The sequence below is a fragment of the Cherax quadricarinatus genome, chromosome 6 (assembly GCF_038502225.1).
Source record: "Cherax quadricarinatus isolate ZL_2023a chromosome 6, ASM3850222v1, whole genome shotgun sequence".
Lineage (NCBI taxonomy): Eukaryota > Metazoa > Arthropoda > Malacostraca > Decapoda > Parastacidae > Cherax > Cherax quadricarinatus.
The window spans coordinates 34,386,438-34,407,246 of record NC_091297.1 but is presented as its reverse complement, the minus strand read 5'-3'; the positions used below and the strand labels follow the sequence as shown (position 1 = coordinate 34,407,246).

Sequence of the window (20,809 nt, the reverse complement as noted above, 5' to 3'; positions counted from 1 at the left end):
TGAATTCATTAATTAATTCTTATAGACAACGTTTTAGAGTCTGTTGCTCAGTTGGTTAATTTTCTTGGTACATCACAAGTTAATTTCAGTCCAGGAGGTAGCAAAACTGGCAGATACTTTTGATGCTAATCGTTACGTGAGAGGTCCCATAGACATCTCTTCCCATGAGCATTGCCGTGATAAAGGACCTCAGAGCAAGAGGTCTGCAGGTGGCACGAAGACTGAAGATGTGAGTGAACTACAACGCACCTCTAAAGACCAGGCAGGCATAGAGACAACCAGTTACTGGCATAAGCGAGGCCATCCTATCTCAGACTGTTTCAAACCCCAAAGACAGTCTCCCACAGTCTTCCAGTACTCAGAGACCTATAGGGAACACTTCCCCTTGGTTGTAGTATTTTCGATTCCCAGAACGATGTACAGACGTGCATGGCGCCCTTCTATACCACCACTACTACCACCATTAATACCACCACCACCACACTACTACCACCACCACTCCTACTACTACCACCACCACCACCACTACCACCACTACCACCACCACCACCAGCAACACCACTGCTACCACCACCATTACCATCAACACTACCATCACCATTACCACCATCACTACCACTACCACCACCACTACCACCACCACTACCATCACTGCACCACCACCAACACTACCACCACCACTAATACCACCACTGCACAACCACCACCACTACTCCAACCACCACCACTAATACCACCACTGCACAACCACCACCACTACTCCCACCACCACCACTGCCACCACCGCCACTACCACCATCACCACTCCTACTACCACCACCATCACTACCACCACCATCACTACCACCACTACCATCACCACTAATACCACCACCACTACCACCAACACTACCATCACCATTACCACCATCACTACCGCTACCACCATCACCACTACCACCAACACTAAACCACTACCACCACTACTGCCACCACTAGACCACTACCACCAACACAACCACCAACACCAACACTCTGCATTTACCCGAAGAAAATATTGTGGTGGGTCGCCGAGCTCTCGTCATCAGTAATTGCGTCATTCACCTGCCTTAATCACCTTACCTTGCCAAATGACCTACATTAATATCACGAAAAATAATAAAGCTTCCGCTGTGAAAAATGAAATGTTTCTAGAAATGTATATATATATATATATATATATATATATATATATATATATATATATATATATATATATATATATATATATATATATATATATATATATATATATATACATATATCATGGGTCGATGACTTCAAGGTAATTATAAAAATCAAATTACCTTTTATTGTTATTCGATAATGGAAGCCAAGGTTTCACACCTCCATTACCCAAAATGAATCGATTATTTAAAAACTCGCGAGAATGACCATTAAGAATGAACAAGAGGCAAAATATCTTCTAATATCTGCGATAAAGATGAAATGTGTGAGTGGGGGGGGGGGGTATCTGGGTTAATGTGTGTGTGTGTGTGTGTGTGTGTGTGTGTGTGTGTGTGTGTGTGTGTGTGTGTGTGTGTACTCGCCTAATTGTGGTTGCAGGGGTCGATACTCAGCTCCTGGCCCCGCCTCTTCACTGAGTGCTACTGGGTCCTCTCTCTCCCTGCTCCATGAGCTTTATCATACCTCATCTTAAAGCTATGTATTGTTCCTGCCTCCACTACCTCACTTGCTAGGCTATTTCACTTCCTGACTACTCTATGATTGAAGAAATACTTCCTAACATCCCTTTGACTCATCTGGGTCTTCAACTTCCAATCGTGACCCCTTGTTTCTGTGTCCCCTCTCTGGAACATCATGTCTCTGTCCACCTTGTCTGTTCCACGCAGTATTTTGTATGTCGTTATCATGTCTCCCCTAACCCTCCTGTTCTCCAGTGTAGTCAGGCCGATATTAAGTCTGAGGTAACACATACAGAGTCTGGATAGAATTTTCCGAGGGGCATAAAAAATTGATTCTAGGAGTGATATACCGTCCCCCAAACTTAGATAGGGACCAAGGGAAATTACTGTGGGAGGAAATTGTTAAGGCCACAAGGCACGATAATGTAGTAATTCTAGGGGACTTTAACTTTAGTCACATTGAATGGAATTACTTGACTGGGAATTTAGAATCAAATGACTTCTTAGAAGTAGTACAGGAATATTTTTTGAAGCAGTTTGTGACAGAACCTACAAGGGGAAATAACCTACTTGATTTGGTTCTGGCGAACAAGGAAACCCTTGTTAATAATTTAGAAATTATTGAGGAACTTGGCACAAGCGATCACAAATCAATTACATTTAGCATTGAATGGAAGTACGATAGTAGGGATAACTCAGTAACAGTCCCAGATTTTCGCTTAGCAGATTACGATGGGCTTAGAGAACACTTATCATCTGTTGACTGGGGTAACGAAGAGAGCTATCAATATGACAGTTTTCTGAACACTATACATGCTGCTCAAAGAGCGTTTATCCCATATAAAGAAATTAGATCAAGTAGAAATGAACCAAAATGGATGAATAATAGGCTGAAATATCTACTAGGGCATAAGAAAGGAATTTATAGGCGTATCAAAAGAGGTGAGGGTCATCTTATGAATCAGTATATTGACATTAAGAGGGACATTAAAAGGGGGATACGAAAAGCTAAAAGGGACTATGAAATTAAAGTTGCTAGGGATTCTAAAACTAACCCAAAAAGTTTTTTCCAGGTTTATAGAACAAAAGTTAGAGATAAGATAGGTCTCCTTAAAAATAACTATGGGCATCTTACTGAAAAAGAGAATGAAATGTGCTCGATTTTAAATAATTATTTTCTCTCAGTTTCTACACAGAAAGACACTAACGATATTCCAGTTCTTAATGATACTCAGCATGGATTCTCGAGAGGCCGTTCTTGTCTAATTTATTAATTTTATTCAGTAAAGCTTTTGAGGCTGTTGATCACGACAAAGAATTTGATATTATTTACCTAGATTTTAGTAAGGCTTTTGATAGAGTTCCGCACCAGAGACTGTTAAAGAAAGTGGCAGCTCATGGCATTGGGGGAAAAGTGCTCTCATGGATCGAGTCATGGCTCACAGACAGGAAGCAGTGTCCATAAATGGGGTTAAATCCGAGTGGGGACCTGTAACAAGTGGCGTTCCACAGGGATCAGTCTTGGGCCCGTTGTTGTTTATAATATATATCAATGATCTTGATGAGGGAATTACTAGTGAAATGAGCAAATTCGCCGATGACACAAAAATAGGTAGGATAATTGATTCAAACATACATATCAGGGAACTTCAGGAGGATTTAGACAAACTCAATACCTGGTCAGCAAAGTGGCAGATGCAGTTCAATGTAGATAAATGCAAGGTTCCGACGCTCGGGAGTGTCCATAACCCTAGCACTTATAAGTTAAATAATGTAGAACTTAGCCATACAGATTGTGAAAAGGACTTGGGGGTTATGGTAAGCAGTAACCTTAAACCAAGACAGCAGTGCCTAAGCGTACGTAATAAGGCAAATAGATTATTGGGATTTATATCAAAAAGTGTAAGCAACAGAAGTCCAGAGGTTATACTGCAGCTTTATACATCATTAGTAAGGCCTCACCTAGATTATGCAGCTCAGTTCTGGGTTCCGTATTACAGAATGGATATAAATTCGTTAGAAAATATCCAGCGTAGAATGACCAAATTAATACATAGCTTTAGAAATCTTCCGTACGAAGAGCGATTGAAGACTCTTAAGAACATAAGAACATAAGAACGAAGGAACACTGCAGAAGGCCTACTGGCCCATGTTCCTCCCTTAAGTAAAATGTGACCTGACCTGACTAGGTTGGGTGCATTGGCTTAAGCCGGTAGGAGACTTGGACCTGCCTCGCATGGGCCAGTAGGCCTTCTGCAGTGTTCCTTCGTTCTTATGTTCTTAAGAGTCTTCATTCTTGTTAGACAAAGAATGAGGGGAGACATGATCGAAGTGTGATTATCAAATGGTATACAATACCGACAGGTTGGTAGATAAGACACATAGGCAACATTTAGGCAACTTTATTCCGAAACGTTTCGCCTACACAGTAGGCTTCTTGACTGAAGAAGCCTACTGTGTAGGCGAAACGTTTCGGAATAAAGTTGCCTAACTGTTGCCTATGTGTCTTACATTCCCCTTAGCTCTGGAACTAACCTTGTCGCAAACCTTTGCACTCTCTCTAATTTCTTGACGTGCTTAATAAAGTGTGGGTTCCAAACAGGTGCTGCATACTCCAATATGGGCCTGACGTACACGGTGTACAGTGTCTTGAACGATTCCTTACTAAAGTATCGGAACGCTATTCTCAGATTTGCCAGGCGCCGAAATGCTGAAGCAGTTATCTGGTTTATAAGACCATAAGAACATAAGAAAGGAGGAACACTGCAGCAGGCCTGTTAGCCCATATTATGCAGGCCCTTTACAATCCATCCCACTAACAAAACATTTGGCTACCCCAATTTTCAATGCCACCCAAGAAATAAGCTCAGTTAACTCTATCCACTCATATACACGTCCCACTCAAATCCAACCCCCTCTCAGTCATGTATTTATCCAACCTAAATTTGAAACTACCCAAGGTTTTAGCCTCAATAACCCAACTAGATAGACTGTTCCACTCATCAACTACCCTACTTCCAAACCAATACTTTCCTATATCCTATATGTTTATAATATATATCAATGATCTTGATGAAGGAATTACTAGTGATATGAGCAAATTCGCCGATGACACGAAGATAGGTAGGATAATTGATTCAAACGTAGATGTTAGGGAACTTCAGGAGGATTTAGAAAAACTCTACTCTTGGTCAGAAAAGTGGCAGATGCAGTTCAATGTAGATAAATGCAAGGTTCTGAAGCTCGGGAGTGTCCATAACCCTAGCACTTATAAGTTAAATAATTGGCTTCATCAGTCCAATACAAAGAGGAAGGCGTAAGGAGAGGAGGAGAATGAGGTAATCAGTCCCTCAACCTGGAGTCGATGTGTTCAGTCCATCAATCTTGTAGAATGTACAGCATAGGGCCGTAGACGTGGCTTATATACTGTAGTGAGGTGAGGTGAAGCAGGCGGAGGCGGGGTCATAGTGGTACCATCCACTAGTCGAAGTAGGTCTTCGTCCAAAGGTTGAACAAGTGTTGAAGAATTCTTTGTAACAAGATCCCATGATGCTGCAGTGTCTGACAGTTGTGATGAATGGTTTGAAAAACCGACAAGTTGAAGATTGAGACACTTATGCAGCATATGGGAATCTTTATATTGGACTAATGAAGCCACTGTGTGGCGAAACGTTTCCTGAATAAAGATTCCCATATGCTGCTGTAATATAACCCCTGAACTTCTGTTGCTTACACTTCTTGATAAAAATCCCAGTAATCTGTTTGCCTTATTACGTACGCTTAGGCATTGCTGTCTTGGTTTAAGGTTACTGATTCCTTTTCGCAATCTGTATTGTTAAGTTCTACATTGTGCAAGAAAGGTATAAAATACCGATAGAGGGAGACTTCTTTGGGACGAAATTGTTAGGGCTTCTAGACACAATAACATAGTCATAGTGGGGGACTTTTACTTTAGTCAAATTGACTGGAATTCTTTGACAGGTAATCTAGAGTCCAGTGACTTTATGGAAACAGTTCAGGACTGTTTTCTGAAGCAGAGCGTAACAGAACCTACCAGGGGTAATAATTTGCTAGACCTAGTCTTGTCAAATAAGGAAACACTCGTGAATAATCTGGAGATCACTGAAGAGCTTGGCGCAAGTGATCACAAGTCCATCACTTTTAGCATTAACTGGGAATGCAAGAATAATGATAATACAGTAAAAATCCCTGATTTCCGTTCTGCCGACTATAATGGATTAGGGAACATCTGTCTAATCTTGATTGGGGTTACCTAGCTAATGATTTTATTGGCGATGATTATACTTATGATTATGAAGGGATCTGTTTTTATGATTTTTTTCTTAATAATGTACACAATGCCCAGAGTATACACATTCCCCAGAGAGATATTAGGTCTAATAATAACGATCCCAAATGGGTTAACAGGAGGCTAAAGCATCTATTAGGGGAGAAAAGGGGAATTTATAGGCGCATCAGAAGAGGAGAGGTTAACCTTGTGGAAATATAAACACATATGCAGTATAATGTGATCCTTTATTGACAACGTTTCACCCACACAATGGGCTTTTTCAAGTCACACACAGAAAAAGCCCACTGTGTGGGTGAAAAGTTGTCAATAAAGGATCACATTATACTGCATATGTGTTTAAATTTCCACTGTGTCGGTATTTGATACCATTTATTTCCACAGAGGTTAACCTTACTGACCAATATGTTCAGCTTAAAAAAGAAGTAAAAAAGGGGATTAGAAAGGCTAAACGTGACTATGAAATTAGAGTTGCTAGTGAATCAAAGACTAATCCAAAGGGGTTCTTTCAAGTGTATAGGACGAAGGTGAAGGAAAAAGTAGGACCTCTGTCTCACCTCCTGGCGCTATATAAGGCTCCATCCTGTCACTTCAACTCCATATTGTTTCAAACTTTGGAACAATGCTCTTCTCCAGACTGAGGGACTGACCACCTCAAAACTTTAAGGGTGATGGACTGATTACATCGTCTTCAAGTCTCTTCTGCTTCTATCAACTTTTCTGTACTCGACTGAAGAAGCCTACTGTGTAGGCGAAACGTTTCGAAATAAAGATATCTAACTGTTGCATATGTGTCTTACCTAACAATCTGTCGGTATTTTATACTATTTTAATGTTCAATCCGTCAGTCTTCTTGCCTTTGCTCCAGATTCTCCTCCACCACGATGCTGTGAACACTAACTCCAAGGCTGAGGGACTGATTACCTCATCTTTTGTATATAGTTCTACTGTCTTCTAATTATGTCCTAGAATCTGTATTGATAAAGCCACTGGATGGCGAAACGTCTACAATGAAGATATCCAGATGTTGCACTTGTGTCTAAACTTTCAAGTTCTACATTATTTAACTTATAAGTGCTAGGGTTGTGGACACTCCTGAGCTTCAGAACCTTGCATTTATCTACATTGAATTGTATCTGCCACTTTTCTGACTAGGTATTGAGTTTGCCTAAATCCTCCTGAAGTTCCCTGGCAATTACGTTTGAATCAATTATCCTACCTATCTTTGTGTCACTTCAACTCCATCCCGCAGAGCAGGCAAAGGGTGGAGGTCGTACAAAACCAGGCGATAAGAATTATGCTTGGGGCCCCCATCTGGACCAACACAGCACGTCCCAGATGCTGCCGGAGACATGCTCGGTGTTATACTCACCCAAGATCTTTTTCCTTGAGCGAAGTTTGCAGTCTTTGGCCACCTAGCCTATACTCCGTCTGCAGTCTTCTGTGCCCTTCCCCGATCTTCATGACTTTGCATTTGGCGGGGTTAAATTCGAGAAACCAGTTGCTGGACCAGGTGTCCAGCCTGTCCAGGTCTCCTTGAAGTCCTACCTAATCCTCATCTAATTTAATTCTCATTAACTTCACATCATATGGGAACAGGGACACTTCTGAGTCTAACAATTCCATCATGTCATTCACATTTACCAGAAATAGCACTGGTCCTAGGACCGACCCCCGTGGGACCCAGTTCATCACAGGTGCCCACTGTTAGGTACCATTTTGTCCTAGGCACATGTCGATTAGACACTGTGTGTGTGTGTGTGTGTGTGTGTGTGTGTGTGTGTGTGTGTGTGTGTGTGTGTGTGTGTACTCACCTAGTTGAGGTTGCGGGGGTCGAGTCCGAGCTCCTGGCCCCGCCTCTTCACTGATCGCTACTTGGTCACTCTCCCTGAGCCGTGAGCTTTATCATACCTCTGCTTAAAGCTATGTATGGATCCTGCCTCCACTACATCACTTCCCAAACTATTCCACTTACTGACTACTCTGTGGCTGAAGAAATACTTCCTAACATCCCTGTGATTCATCTGTGTCTTCAGCTTCCAACTGTGTCCCCTTGTTACTGTGTCCAATCTCTGGAACATCCTGTCTTTGTCCACCTTGTCAATTCCTCTCAGTATTTTGTATGTCGTTATCAAGTCCCCCCTATCTCTCCTGTCCTCCAGTGTCGTCAGGTTGATTTCCCTTAACCTCTCCTCGTAGGACATACCTCTTAGCTCTGGGACTAGTCTTGTTGCAAACCTTTGCACTTTCTCTAGTTTCTTTACGTGCTTGGCTAGGTGTGGGTTCCAAACTGGTGCCGCATACTCCAATATGGGCCTAACGTACACGGTGTACAGGGTCCTGAATGATTCCTTATTAAGATGTCGGAATGCTGTTCTGAGGTTTGCTAGGCGCCCATATGCTGCAGCAGTTATTTGGTTGATGTGCGCTTCAGGAGATGTGCCTGGTGTTATACTCACCCCAAGTACTGGTTTGGTAATAGAGTTGTGGATGAGTGGAACAAACTCCCAAGTACCGTTATAGAGGCCAGAACGTTGTGTAGCTTTAAAAATAGGTTGGATAAATACATGAGTGGATGTGGGTGGGTGTGAGTTGGACCTGATAGCTTGTGCTACCAGGTCGGTTGCCGTGTTCCTCCCTTAAGTCAATGTGACCTGACCTGACTAGGTTGGGTGCATTGGCTTAAGCCGGTAGGAGACTTGAACCTGCCTCGCATGGGCCAGTAGGCCTTCTGCAGTGTTCATTCGTTCTTATGTTCTTAAGATCTTTTTCCTTGAGTGAGGTTTGTAGTCTCTGGCCCCCTAGACTGTACTCCGTCTGCGGTCTTCTTTGCCCTTCCCCAATCTTCATGACTTTGCACTTGGTGGGATTGAACTCCAGGAGCCAATTGCTGGACCAGGTCTGCAGCCTGTCCAGATCCCTTTGTAGTTCTGCCTGGTCTTCGATCGAGTGAATTCTTCTCATCAACTTCACGTCATCTGCAAACAGGGACACCTCAGAGTCTATTCCTTCCGTCATGTCGTTCACAAATACCAGAAACAGCACTGGTCCTAGGACTGACCCCTGTGGGACCCTGCTGGTCACAGGTGCCCACTCTGACACCTCGCCACGTACCATGACTCGCTGCTGTCTTCTTGTGTGTGTGTGTGCGTGTGTGTATGTGTGTATGCGTGCGTGTACGTACGTATGTATACTTGAGTCTCATCCTAGGGATTCTCCGTCAGGAATTAGTGAGCGGAAGACTGAGCCTCCGCTCATTCTTTCACTGATCAGGTGTACACTCATCACTGACCAGGTGTACAGATACTCATCACTGACCAGGTGTACACTCATCACTGACCAGGTGTACAGATACTCATCACTGACCAGGTGTACAGACGCTGTGCAAGAAAGGTATAAAATACCGACAAATATGAAAGTTAAGACACATGTGCAACATCTGGATATCTTTATTGTAGACGTTTCGCCATCCAGTGGCTTCATCAATACAGATTCTAGGACATAATAGGAAGACAGTAGAACTATATACAAAATATGAGGTAATCAGTCCCTCAGCCTTGGAGTTAGTGTTCACAGCATCCACCACGATGCTGTGAACACTAACTCCAAGGCTGAGGGACTGATTACCTCATCTTTTGTATATAGTTCTACTGTCTTCCTATTATGTCCTAGAATCTGTATTGATAAAGCCACTGGATGGCGAAACGTCTACAATAAAGATATCCAGATGTTGCACTTGTGTCTTAACTGTACAGACGCTCATCACTGACCAGGTGTACAGACACTCATCACTGATCAGGTGTACAGACACTCATCACTGATCAGGTGTACACTCATCACTGATCAGGTGTACAGACACTCATCACTGATCAGGTGTACAGACACTCATCACTGACCAGGTGCACAGACACTCATCACTGACCAGATGTACAGACATTCATCACTGATCAGGTGTACAGACACTCACCACTGACCAGGTGTACAGACATTCATCACTGATCAGGTGTACAGACACTCATCACTGACCAGGTGTACAGACACTCATCACTGACCAGGTGTACAGACACTCATTACTGACCAGGTGTACACTCATCACTGATCAGGTATACAGACACTCATCACTGATCAGGAGTAGACACTCATCACTGACCAGGTGTACAGACACTCATCACTGACCAGGTGTACAGACATTCATCACTGATCAGGTGTACAGACACTCATCACTGACCAGGTGTACAGACACTCATCACTGACCAGGTGCGCAGACTCTCATCACTGACCAGGTGTACATACACTCATCACTTACCAGGTGTACAGACACTCATCACTGACCAGGTGTACATACACTCATCACTGACCAGGTGTACAGTCACCCATCAATGACCAGGTGTACAGGCACCCATCAATGACCAGGTGTACAGACACCCATCAATGATCAGGTGTACAGACACTCATCACTGACCAGGTGTACACTCATCACTGACCTGGTGTACAGACACTCATTACTGATCATGTATATAGACACTCATCACTGACCAGGTGTACACTCATCACTGACGAGGTGTACAGACACTCATCACTGACGAGGTGTACAGACACTGATCAATGACCAGGTGCACAGACACTCATCACTGACCAGGTGTACAGACACCCATCAATGACCAAGTGTTAGACACTGTAGTGAAGTCTTCGTTAGCACCACGTTTCGCTCACTCGTGGCCTTCAATTTGTAGCATTGTACTAAGTACAATGCTACAATTTACAGCTTAAACTTGGTTCTCGCTGTAAATGATCAAGTGACAAAATTGTAAATAACTGAGGAGTACTGAGGCCTGCTGGCCTATGTTAGTTACCTCTGGTCCAAGACTGTAGTTGTGAGACGCTGCAAGAGAGAATTACTGGCTAATGCTAGGTTTCACTGGCCTCCAGACTCAGTAGCTGTTGGACGTTGCAAGATGCTTACTCTGGTCTAATATGGGTCTCGCCAGTGAAAACATATGTCACTGTTATGTTTTACTGTGCTAGTCTGAATGCAGATGATTTGAAACACCTTCGTTTAATAGTGTCATTTTCTTGAAATAGTACCCTGGCTGTGTCCCACGCCATGGTGGGAGTGTTGCTGTGTTAGGCACAAACGTTGTTCTACAGATATGATGTTCTTGTAGACGTATGGGAAGAATCATAGAAGTTTCATTATTGTAAGGCTGATTACAATGATGAATTGTACAAAATTCCGACAGGACAAAAAAAAGACAAACAAATTCAAAATAATACGAGGATTTATTGACAACCTCTCGCCCACACAGTGAGCTTTATCCCCAGTTATAATTGGAGACAGGACGTACATACGAGAGGATAGTGAAGCTACGCTAACTGACTCGCTAAGGGTACTTTATCATCGTTGGGAAGCTACGCTGCCCGAACTATAGGAAGTCCTTCAAGCACAATCAGTTTCCGAGATTTTAAGAGAAGGACTCTCAGTACTGACACGGGTCAGTGTGTTACACCATCTCCAGTGCAGCACAAGACGGGGATGGGAACTGATGCTGATACATCTGACGGCCATTGACCCCGTCTGACAACTGACACTGCTGGGGCAGGCACGCGGACATCTGGTGACGTATCACTAGGTGATATAACACACTGGCTTGTGAAAATTTAGGACTCGTGTTCCATGGGTTCGAACGGCGTCTGTTCTGTGATTTGTTTGCAGTCGTTTTATTACGATTTCTGGAGTCTACATACAGCACAACATAATGTCACACTAATGTCACAGATGTTATCGTAAATTTCTGTTATCATAAACTTCTTATAACATCAAATGATACCCTAACCTTCTGTACACAGTAAGACTATAAATAAACCATACCCCCGGCCGGGATTGAACCCGCGGTCATGAGTCTCAAAACTCCAGCCCGTCGCGTTAGCCACTAGACCAGCTAGCCACAATAAGATTCGTCCAACTAGGTATATTTCTACACCATAGGAAAGTTAGCACAGGCACCTCTGTGACCACAAATGCAAGTTTTTACAGACGAATCTCCAGCTAGCGTGGCCGTGACGAACTCTAGCTCAAGTCCCTTCACTGCCGTCAACATGACTCAAGAAATCGTAATGACACGATTGCAAATAAACCATACCCCCGGCCGGGATTGAACCCGCGGTCATGAGTCTCAAAACTCCAGCCCGTCGCGTTAGCCACTAGACCAGCTAGCCACAATAAGATTCGTCCAACTAGGTATATTTCTACACCATAGGAAAGTTAGCACATACCCCCGGCCGGGGGTATGGTTTATTTGCAATCGTGTCATTACGATTTCTTGAGTCAAGTCAGACTATAAATAATAATAATAATAATAATAATAATAATAATAATAATAAGAAAAAGAAGAAGAAGAAGAAGAAGAAGAAGAAGAAGAAGAAGAAGAAGAAGAAGAAGAAAAGAAAAGAAAAGAAAAGAAGAAGAAGAAGAAGAAGAAGAAGAAGAAGAAGAAACAGAAGAAGAAGAAGAAACAGAAGAAGAAGAAGAAGAAGAAGAAACAGAAGAAGAAGAAGAAGAAGAAGAAGAAGAAGAAGAAGAAGAAGAAGAAGAAGAAGAAGAAGAAGAAAAGAAAAGAAAAGAAAAGAAAAAAAAGAAAAGAAAAGAAGAAGAAGAAGAAGAAGAAGAAGGGCCTTATGCATGACAGCCTAATGTGATCTAGTAGGCCTCCAGTAATACAGACTAGCATGGGCCAGTAGGCTTCTTGCAGTGCTCAACAACATATTCACCGTCTTTACACGTGACCACTCACCCTCCCAGCTGAAGTTTCTCACACTGTGTCAAGTATTATGGAGAGACTGCTACTCATGGGTAAAACCTTGTACGTACCAGTACAGATTTCTCTGCACTGCACTGTCCACCGCTTGATTACGAAACTAATTAATTCAGTATACTGACCAGGTGCACAGACGTTCATCACTGGCCAGGTGCACAGACGCTCATCACTGACCAGGTGCACAGACGTTCATCACTGACCAGGTGTACAGACATTCATCACTGGCCAGGAGTACAGACATTTATCACTGACTCGGCACTCGGCACTGACCAGGTGCACAGACATTCATCACTGACCAGGTGTAAAAGCACTCGGCACTAACCGGGTGTGCAGGAACAGAGGGAGGCGCTGCCCGTAGTGTTGAAGAAGACACCCTGAGTCACCACTGTCTGGGTAACGTTCCTGAAGGGAGCAATGATGACCACGTCGGTGCTGTTACTGTTACCACCACCGCTGCTGCTGTTGGTACCGTTGTTGTTGCTAGTACAATTGCTGGTACTAGTACTGTTGCTGCTGCTGCTCGTACAGTTGTTGCTACTGGTACTGTTGCTGCTGGTACAGTTGCTGCTGCTGGTACAGTTGCTGCTGGTACAATTGCTGTCGCTCGTACAGTTGCTGCTGGTACAGTTGCTGTTGCTGGTACAGTTGCTGGTAGTATTGCTGCTGCTGGTACTGTTACTGTCGGTACTGTTGCTGTTGCTGGTACTGTTGCCGCTGGTAGTATTACTGCTGCTGGTATTGTTACTATTGGTACTGTTACTGCTGCTGGTACTGTTGCTGCTGGCACTGTTGCTGGTACTATTACTGCTGCTGCTAGTACTGTTACTGTTGCTGGTACTATTGCTGCTGGTACTGTTGTTGCTGCTGTTAGTACTGTTGCTGCTGCTACTGGTACTGTTGCTGCTGCTACTGGTACTGTTGCTGCTGCTACTGGTACTGTTGCTGCTGCTACTGGTACTGTTGCTGCTGCTACTGGTACTGTTGCTGCTGCTACTGGTACTGTTGCTGCTGCTACTGGTACTGTTGCTACTGCTACTAGTACTGTTGTTGCTGCTACTAGTACCGTTGCTGCTGCTGCTAGTAGTACTGTTGCTGCTGCTACTGGTACTGTTACTGTTGCTGGTGTTGTTTGCTGCCTGGCGCTTCCTGTCCCACCACCACGCAGGATCAACAAATCAGAAAAATACTTTAGTGGGAACTGCTAAGAGATGGTTATACTCTGCCTAAACTGTGATGATAAGCCTGTTCCAGAGCTCTCTATTACCCTATTACTTATGTTTCACACTCATGTGAGAGGAGATTAGAACCTCATTGGAAGGCTGCTGTCTACCATCCTCCTAACCCATATGTGACACTCATGATATGATGGTAGTACCTCCCTGGATGGGTGATGCCTACCAACCAACAAAACCATTAGAAATAGGAAAGGAGGAATTCAGATCAAGGATATCCAGGGCATTTATATGTAACGACATTCTGCAAGAATGGAGCTCCTTGCTCGCTGGAACGGGGGCAATTTTGTGAAGACTTTAAAAGTAAGTTTTAGCTCCCAGAGCAGAACTCTTGAGTCAGGAGCCACACGGAACATTTAATCTAGACAATAAAACTGGGATAAGAGAAAAAGGAGAGTGAAAGCTGTAATACGGTGGAGGAAACTGGTGTCTGTGGAGTACCTCAGAGATAGAGAGAGTCTTCTGTGATGAAGCTAGTGTTTGTGGAGTACCTCACAGATGGAGGGAGACTTCGTGAGGCAGCTAGTGTTTGTGGAGTATCTCAGAGATGGAGGGAGTCTTCTGTGAGGAAGCTAGTGTTTGTGGAGTACCTCAGAGATGGAGGGAGTCTTCTGTGAGGAAGCTAGTGTTTGTGGAGTACCTCAGAGATGGAGGGAGTCTTCTGTGAGGAAGCTAGTGTTTGTGGAGTACCTCAGAGATGGAAGGAGTCTTCTGTGAGGAAGCTAGTGTTTGTGGAGTGCCTCAGAGATGGAGGGAGTCTTCTGTGAGGAAGCTAGTGTTTGTGGAGTGCCTCAGAGATGGAGGGAGTCTTCTGTGAGGAAGCTAGTGTTTGTGGAGTACCTCAGAGATGGAAGGAGTCTTCTGTGAGGAAGCTAGTGTTTGTGGAGTACCTCAGAGATGGAGGGAGTCTTCTGTGAGGAAGCTAGTGTTTGTGGAGTACCTCAGAGATGGAGGGAGTCTTCTGTGAAGAAGCTAGTGTTTGTGGAGTACCTCAGAGATGGAGGGAGTCTTCTGTGAGGAAGCTAGTGTTTGTGGAGTACCTCAGAGATGGAGGGAGTCTTCTGTGAGGAAGCTAGTGTTTGTGGAGTACCTCAGAGATGGAGGGAGTCTTCTGTGAGGAAGCTAGTGTTTGTGGAGTATCTCAGAGATGGAGGGAGTCTTCTGTGAGGAAGCTAATGTTTGTGGAGTACCTCAGAGATGGAGGGAGTCTTCTGTGAGGAAGCTAGTGTTTGTGGAGTATCTCAGAGATGGAGGGAGTCTTCTGTGAGGAAGCTAATGTTTGTGGAGTACCTCAGAGATGGAGGGAGTCTTCTGTGAGGAAGCTAGTGTTTGTGGAGTATCTCAGAGATGGAGGGAGTCTTCTGTGAGGAAGCTAGTGTTTGTGGAGTGCCTCAGAGATGGAGGGAGTCTTCTGTGAGGAAGCTAGTGTTTTTGGAGTACCTCAGAGATGGAGGGAGTCTTCTGTGAGGAAGCTAGTGTTTGTGGAGTACCTCAGAGATGGAGGGAGTCTTCTGTGAGGAAGCTAGTGTTTGTGGAGTACCTCAGAGATGGAGGGAGTCTTCTGTGAGGAAGCTAGTGTTTGTGGAGTATCTCAGAGATGGAGGGAGTCTTCTGTGAGGAAGCTAATGTTTGTGGAGTACCTCAGAGATGGAGGGAGTCTTCTGTGAGGAAGCTAGTGTTTGTGGAGTATCTCAGAGATGGAGGGAGTCTTCTGTGAGGAAGCTAATGTTTGTGGAGTACCTCAGAGATGGAGGGAGTCTTCTGTGAGGAAGCTAGTGTTTGTGGAGTACCTCAGAGATGGAGGGAGTCTTCTGTGAGGAAGCTAGTGTTTGTGGAGTGCCTCAGAGATGGAGGGAGTCTTCTGTGAGGAAGCTAGTGTTTTTGGAGTACCTCAGAGATGGAGGGAGTCTTCTGTGAGGAAGCTAGTGTTTGTGGAGTACCTCAGAGATGGAAGGAGTCTTCTTTGACGAAACTAGTATTTGTGGAGTGCCTCAGAGATGGAGGGAGTCTTCTGTGAGGAAGCTAGTGTTTGTGGAGTATCTCAGAGATGAAGGGAGTCTTCTGTGAGGAAGCTAGTGTTTGTGGAGTGCCTCAGAGATGGAGGGAGTCTTCTGTGAGGAAGCTAATGTTTGTGGAGTGCCTCAGAGATGGAGGGAGTCTTCTGTGAGGAAGCTAATGTTTGTGGAGTGCCTCAGAGATGGAGGGAGTCTTCTGTGAGGAAGCTAATGTTTGTGGAGTGCCTCAGAGATGGAGGGAGTCTTCTGTGAGGAAGCTAATGTTTGTGGAGTGCCTCAGAGATGGAGGGAGTCTTCTGTGAGGAAGCTAATGTTTGTGGAGTACCTCAGAGATGGAGGGAGTCTTCTGAAAGGAAGCTAGTGTTTGTGGAGTACCTCAGAGATGGAGGGAGTCTTCTGTGAGGAAGCTAGTGTTTGTGGAGTGCCTCAGAGATGGAGGGAGTCTTCTGTGAGGAAGCTATTGTTTGTGGAGTACCTCAGAGATGGAGGGAGTCTTCTGTGAGGAAGCTATTGTTTGTGGAGTACCTCAGAGATGGAGGGAGTCTTCTGTGAGGAAGCTAATGTTTGTGGAGTACCTCAGAGATGGAGGGAGTCTTCTGTGAGGAAGCTAGTGTTTGTGGAGTACCTCAGAGATGGAGGGAGTCTTCTGTGAGGAAGCTAGTGTTTGTGGAGTATCTTAGAGATGGAGGGAGTCTTCTGTGAGGAAGCTAGTGTTTGTGGAGTACCTCAGAGAAGGAGGGAGTCTTCTGTGAGGAAGCTAGTGTTTGTGGAGTATCTCAGAGATGGAGGGAGTCTTCTGTGAGGAAGCTAGTGTTTGTGGAGTATCTCAGAGATGGAGGGAGTCTTCTGTGAGGAAGCTAGTGTTTGTGGAGTACCTCAGAGATGGAGGGAGTCTTCTGTGAGGAAGCTAGTGTTTGTGGAGTACCTCAGAGATGGAGGGAGTCTTCTGTGAGGAAGCTAGTGTTTGTGGAGTACCTCAGAGAAGGAGAGAGTCTTCTGTGAGGAAGCTAGTGTTTGTGGAGTACCTCAGAGATGGAGGGAGTCTTCTGTGAGGAAGCTAGTGTTTGTGGAGTACCTCAGAGATGGAGGGAGTCTTCTGTGAGGAAGCTAGTGTTTGTGGAGTACCTCAGAGATGGAGGGAGTCTTCTGTGAGGAAGCTAGTGTTTGTGGAGTATCTCAGAGATGGAGGGAGTCTTCTGTGAGGAAGCTAGTGTTTGTGGAGTACCTCAGAGAAGGAGGGAGTCTTCTGTGAGGAAGCTAGTGTTTGTGGAGTATCTCAGAGATGGAGGGAGTCTTCTGTGAGGAAGCTAGTGTTTGTGGAGTATCTCAGAGATGGAGGGAGTCTTCTGTGAGGAAGCTAGTGTTTGTGGAGTACCTCAGAGAAGGAGGGAGTCTTCTGTGAGGAAGCTAGTGTTTGTGGAGTACCTCAGAGATGGAGGGAGTCTTCTGTGAGGAAGCTAGTGTTTGTGGAGTACCTCAGAGATGGAGGGAGTCTTCTGTGAGGAAGGTAGTGTTTGTGGAGTACCTCAGAGAAGGAGGGAGACTTCTGTGAGGCAGCAGGTCAGGTTCCGGGCTACAGTTGTGAAGCTAAAATCGCTCTAAAGTGAATCACAGTTGTTTTTTTAACTTTCAAATGCATACCTTACAACATATTTACACTGTCATATATTAAGTGTGAAATATAGCTAGGCCTAAAATATATACACAACACACATTACTTACCTTAATATATTTTCGTCTTAAACTTATAGTGAGTTGTGAATATATTTATTGTAGGAAGTCTGAATACATGAAGTATGGGTATAATTGACAGCCGCTGTATTAGCGAAACACTATAGAGCAAATCACTGTAAAGCGGGACCTACCATCAATGGAGACGCCTTAATGAAGGACACTTGCTCTAAAGAAGTGCAGTTAACCCTCCATTCCTCGGATCAAGTCTGACTAACTCCCTTTTTCAGGTGCTGTAAGACCACTATGTAAGTTTATTTTTGTCAAAAGAATAATACTAAATGATCCTCACTTCTGTCATTGAACTTACTCAATGATCCTCACCTCTGTCACTGAACTTACTCATTAGTCCTCACCTCTGTCACTGAACTTACTCATGAATCCTCACCTCTGTCACTGAACTTACTCATTGATCCTGACCCTCTGTCATTGAACTTACTCATTGATCCTCACCTCTGTCATTGAACTTACTCATTGATCCTCACCTCTGTCATTGAACTTGCTCATTGATCCTCACCTCTGTCATTGAACTTACTCAATGATCCTCACCTCTGTCAATGAACTTACTCATTAGTCCTCACCTCTGTCACTGAACTTACTCATTAGTCCTCACCTCTGTCACTGAACTTACTCATTAGTCCTCACCTCTGTCACTGAACTTACTCATTAGTCCTCACCTCTGTCACTGAACTTACTCATTAGTCCTCACCTCTGTCACTGAACCTACTCATTGATCCTCACCTCTGTCACTGAACTTACTCATTAGTCCTCACCTCTGTCACTGAACTTACTCATTGATCCTCACCTCTGTCATTGAACTTACTCATTGATCCTCACCTCTGTCATTGAACTTACTCATTGATCCTCACCTCTGTCATTGAACTTACTCATTAATCCTCACCTCTGTCATTGAACTTACTCATTGATCCTCACCTCTGTCATTGAAGTTACTCAATGATCCTCACTTCTGGCATTGAACTTACTAACTAGTCTTCACTTTTGACATTGAATTTGCTCATTGATCCTGTCATTGAGCTTACTCATTGATCCTCACTGTCACTGAACTTACTCATTGATCCTCACTGTCACTGAACTTACTCGTTGATCCTCACTGTCACTGAACTTACTCATTGATCCTCACTGTCATTGAACTTACTCATTGATCCTCACTGTCACTGAACTTACTCATTGATCCTCACTGTCACTGAACTTACTCGTTGATCCTCACTGTCACTGAACTTACTCATTGATCCTCACTGTCATTGAACTTACTCATTGATCCTCACTGACAATGAACTTACTCATTGATCCTCACTTTCATTGAACTTACTCATTGATTCTCAATGTCATTGAACTTATTGATCCTCACTGTCACTGAACTTACTCATTGATCCTCACTGTCATTGAACTTACTCATTGATCCTCACTGTCACTGAACTTACTCGTTGATCCTCACTGTCATTGAACTTACTGATCCTCGCTTCTCTCACTGAACTTATATATCCTCACTTCTGTTATTGAACTTCCTCATTTATAACCGCTTCCGGAAAATATGTCTACGATGGGGATTAAAGTGTAGACACATGTCTCTGATGCGACTCAGGTGAAACAGAGGAGTGTCGGAGGTTGTCTTACCTGCGTTGTGAGATAAAGACGGTGTGTGATGCAGCTTCTCCCTCTCCCTGAGGCTCTGCTCTGACACCCTCGTTAGCTACTGTCTTGGCACCGTCCGTGCCAACATCTACCGTGGCATCTCCAGACACTTGGCCTGCCCAAGCGACCACTTGAGTCATTTGCTGGACCACTTGAGCCACTTTCTCAGCCTTGTTGACCACTTTATCGACGACCTCGGTCACCTGGTTAGCGTATCTGGTGATTCCTTCAGTAGCGTCACCAGCAGAGCGCTTCTTTCTGTTGAAAATAAGGTGAAGCAGAATAGAATAGACATGCCTGAAGGATGTTATCGAGGGTCAACGCCCCAGTTGCCTGGTCCCAGACCAAGCCTATCAGTGTCCCCTCGCCCTTATGTTAGTTGACAAGTTATCAAGACATGGAACGTCAAGGTTTTTTCATTTCCTACTAAAAAGATTTTGCTCAGTTTTCTCCTTAAAATGAAGTTGAGCGAGCAAGTTTAATTTAAAACTGTGACGTTGTTTTTTGTTTCTATACAATAATAACATCAGAGGAGGAGAAAAGATACATCTCTAAAACATAACACAGACCTGGAGTTCAAGAACACAATTTAGCACAAACTTGGACTTCAAGAACGCAGTATAACACAGACCTGGTTTTCAATAACACAATATAACACAGGTAGAATTAAACTACGTACCAGTGTCACTGACATGTATAGTATGAAAATATGGAGATTATCAGAAGAGTAGTGGAGCATCTAGAAAGGGACGGGCTCTTACATGACAACCAGCAGGGCTTCAGGGATGGAAAATCCTGTGTCACAAACCAACTGGAGTTCTACGACAAGGTAACAGAAATAAAACAGGAGAGAGAGGGAGAGAGGGATGGGTGTATTACAATTTCATGGACTGTAAGAAGGCTTTTGACACAGTACCGCTCAAGAGATTCGTTCAAAAGTTAGAGGAGCAGGCAGGAACAATAAGAAAAGCAATGTAATGGATCTTGGAATAGCCGACGGGAAGGAAACAACGAGTGATGGTATGCGACTAGGTGTCGGAAGGGGCGCGTGTGTCGAGTGATGTTCCACAAGGGTCATTCCTAGGGCCGATGCTGTTTCTTGTGTATGTGAATGACATGACACAAAGTATAGATTCAGAGCTGTTCCTGAGGACGTAAAACTAATGAGAATACAAGTGGACGAGGATCAGGTAAAACTACAAAGGAATCTGGACAGTCTGCAAACCTGGTCCAACAACTGCCTCATAGAGTTTAACCACATCAAGTGCAAGGTTATAAAGCTTGGGGAAGTACAAAGATGACAGACGGAATACAGGCTCGGGGGTCAAAGACTGCAAATTCGACTCAGAAAAAGAATCTTGTGGTGAGTGTAATACCAAATGCATCTCTT

The 20,809-nt window shown here is 44.0% G+C and overlaps 1 protein-coding gene across 1 annotated transcript in view; it reads right to left on the bottom strand.

The window, feature by feature from the left end:
* Positions 1–20,809, bottom strand: part of LOC128694331 (dentin sialophosphoprotein-like) — a 153,335-nt gene that overhangs the window by 34,865 nt on the left and 97,661 nt on the right. Inside the window, exons 5-6 of the mRNA XM_070105376.1 lie at positions 19,402–19,677; positions 13,111–13,934 (exon numbers count right to left, since the gene is read on the bottom strand). Coding sequence (XP_069961477.1) covers positions 13,111–13,934; positions 19,402–19,677 — 1,100 coding nt within the window. The remainder of the gene's footprint in view (positions 1–13,110; positions 13,935–19,401; positions 19,678–20,809) is intronic.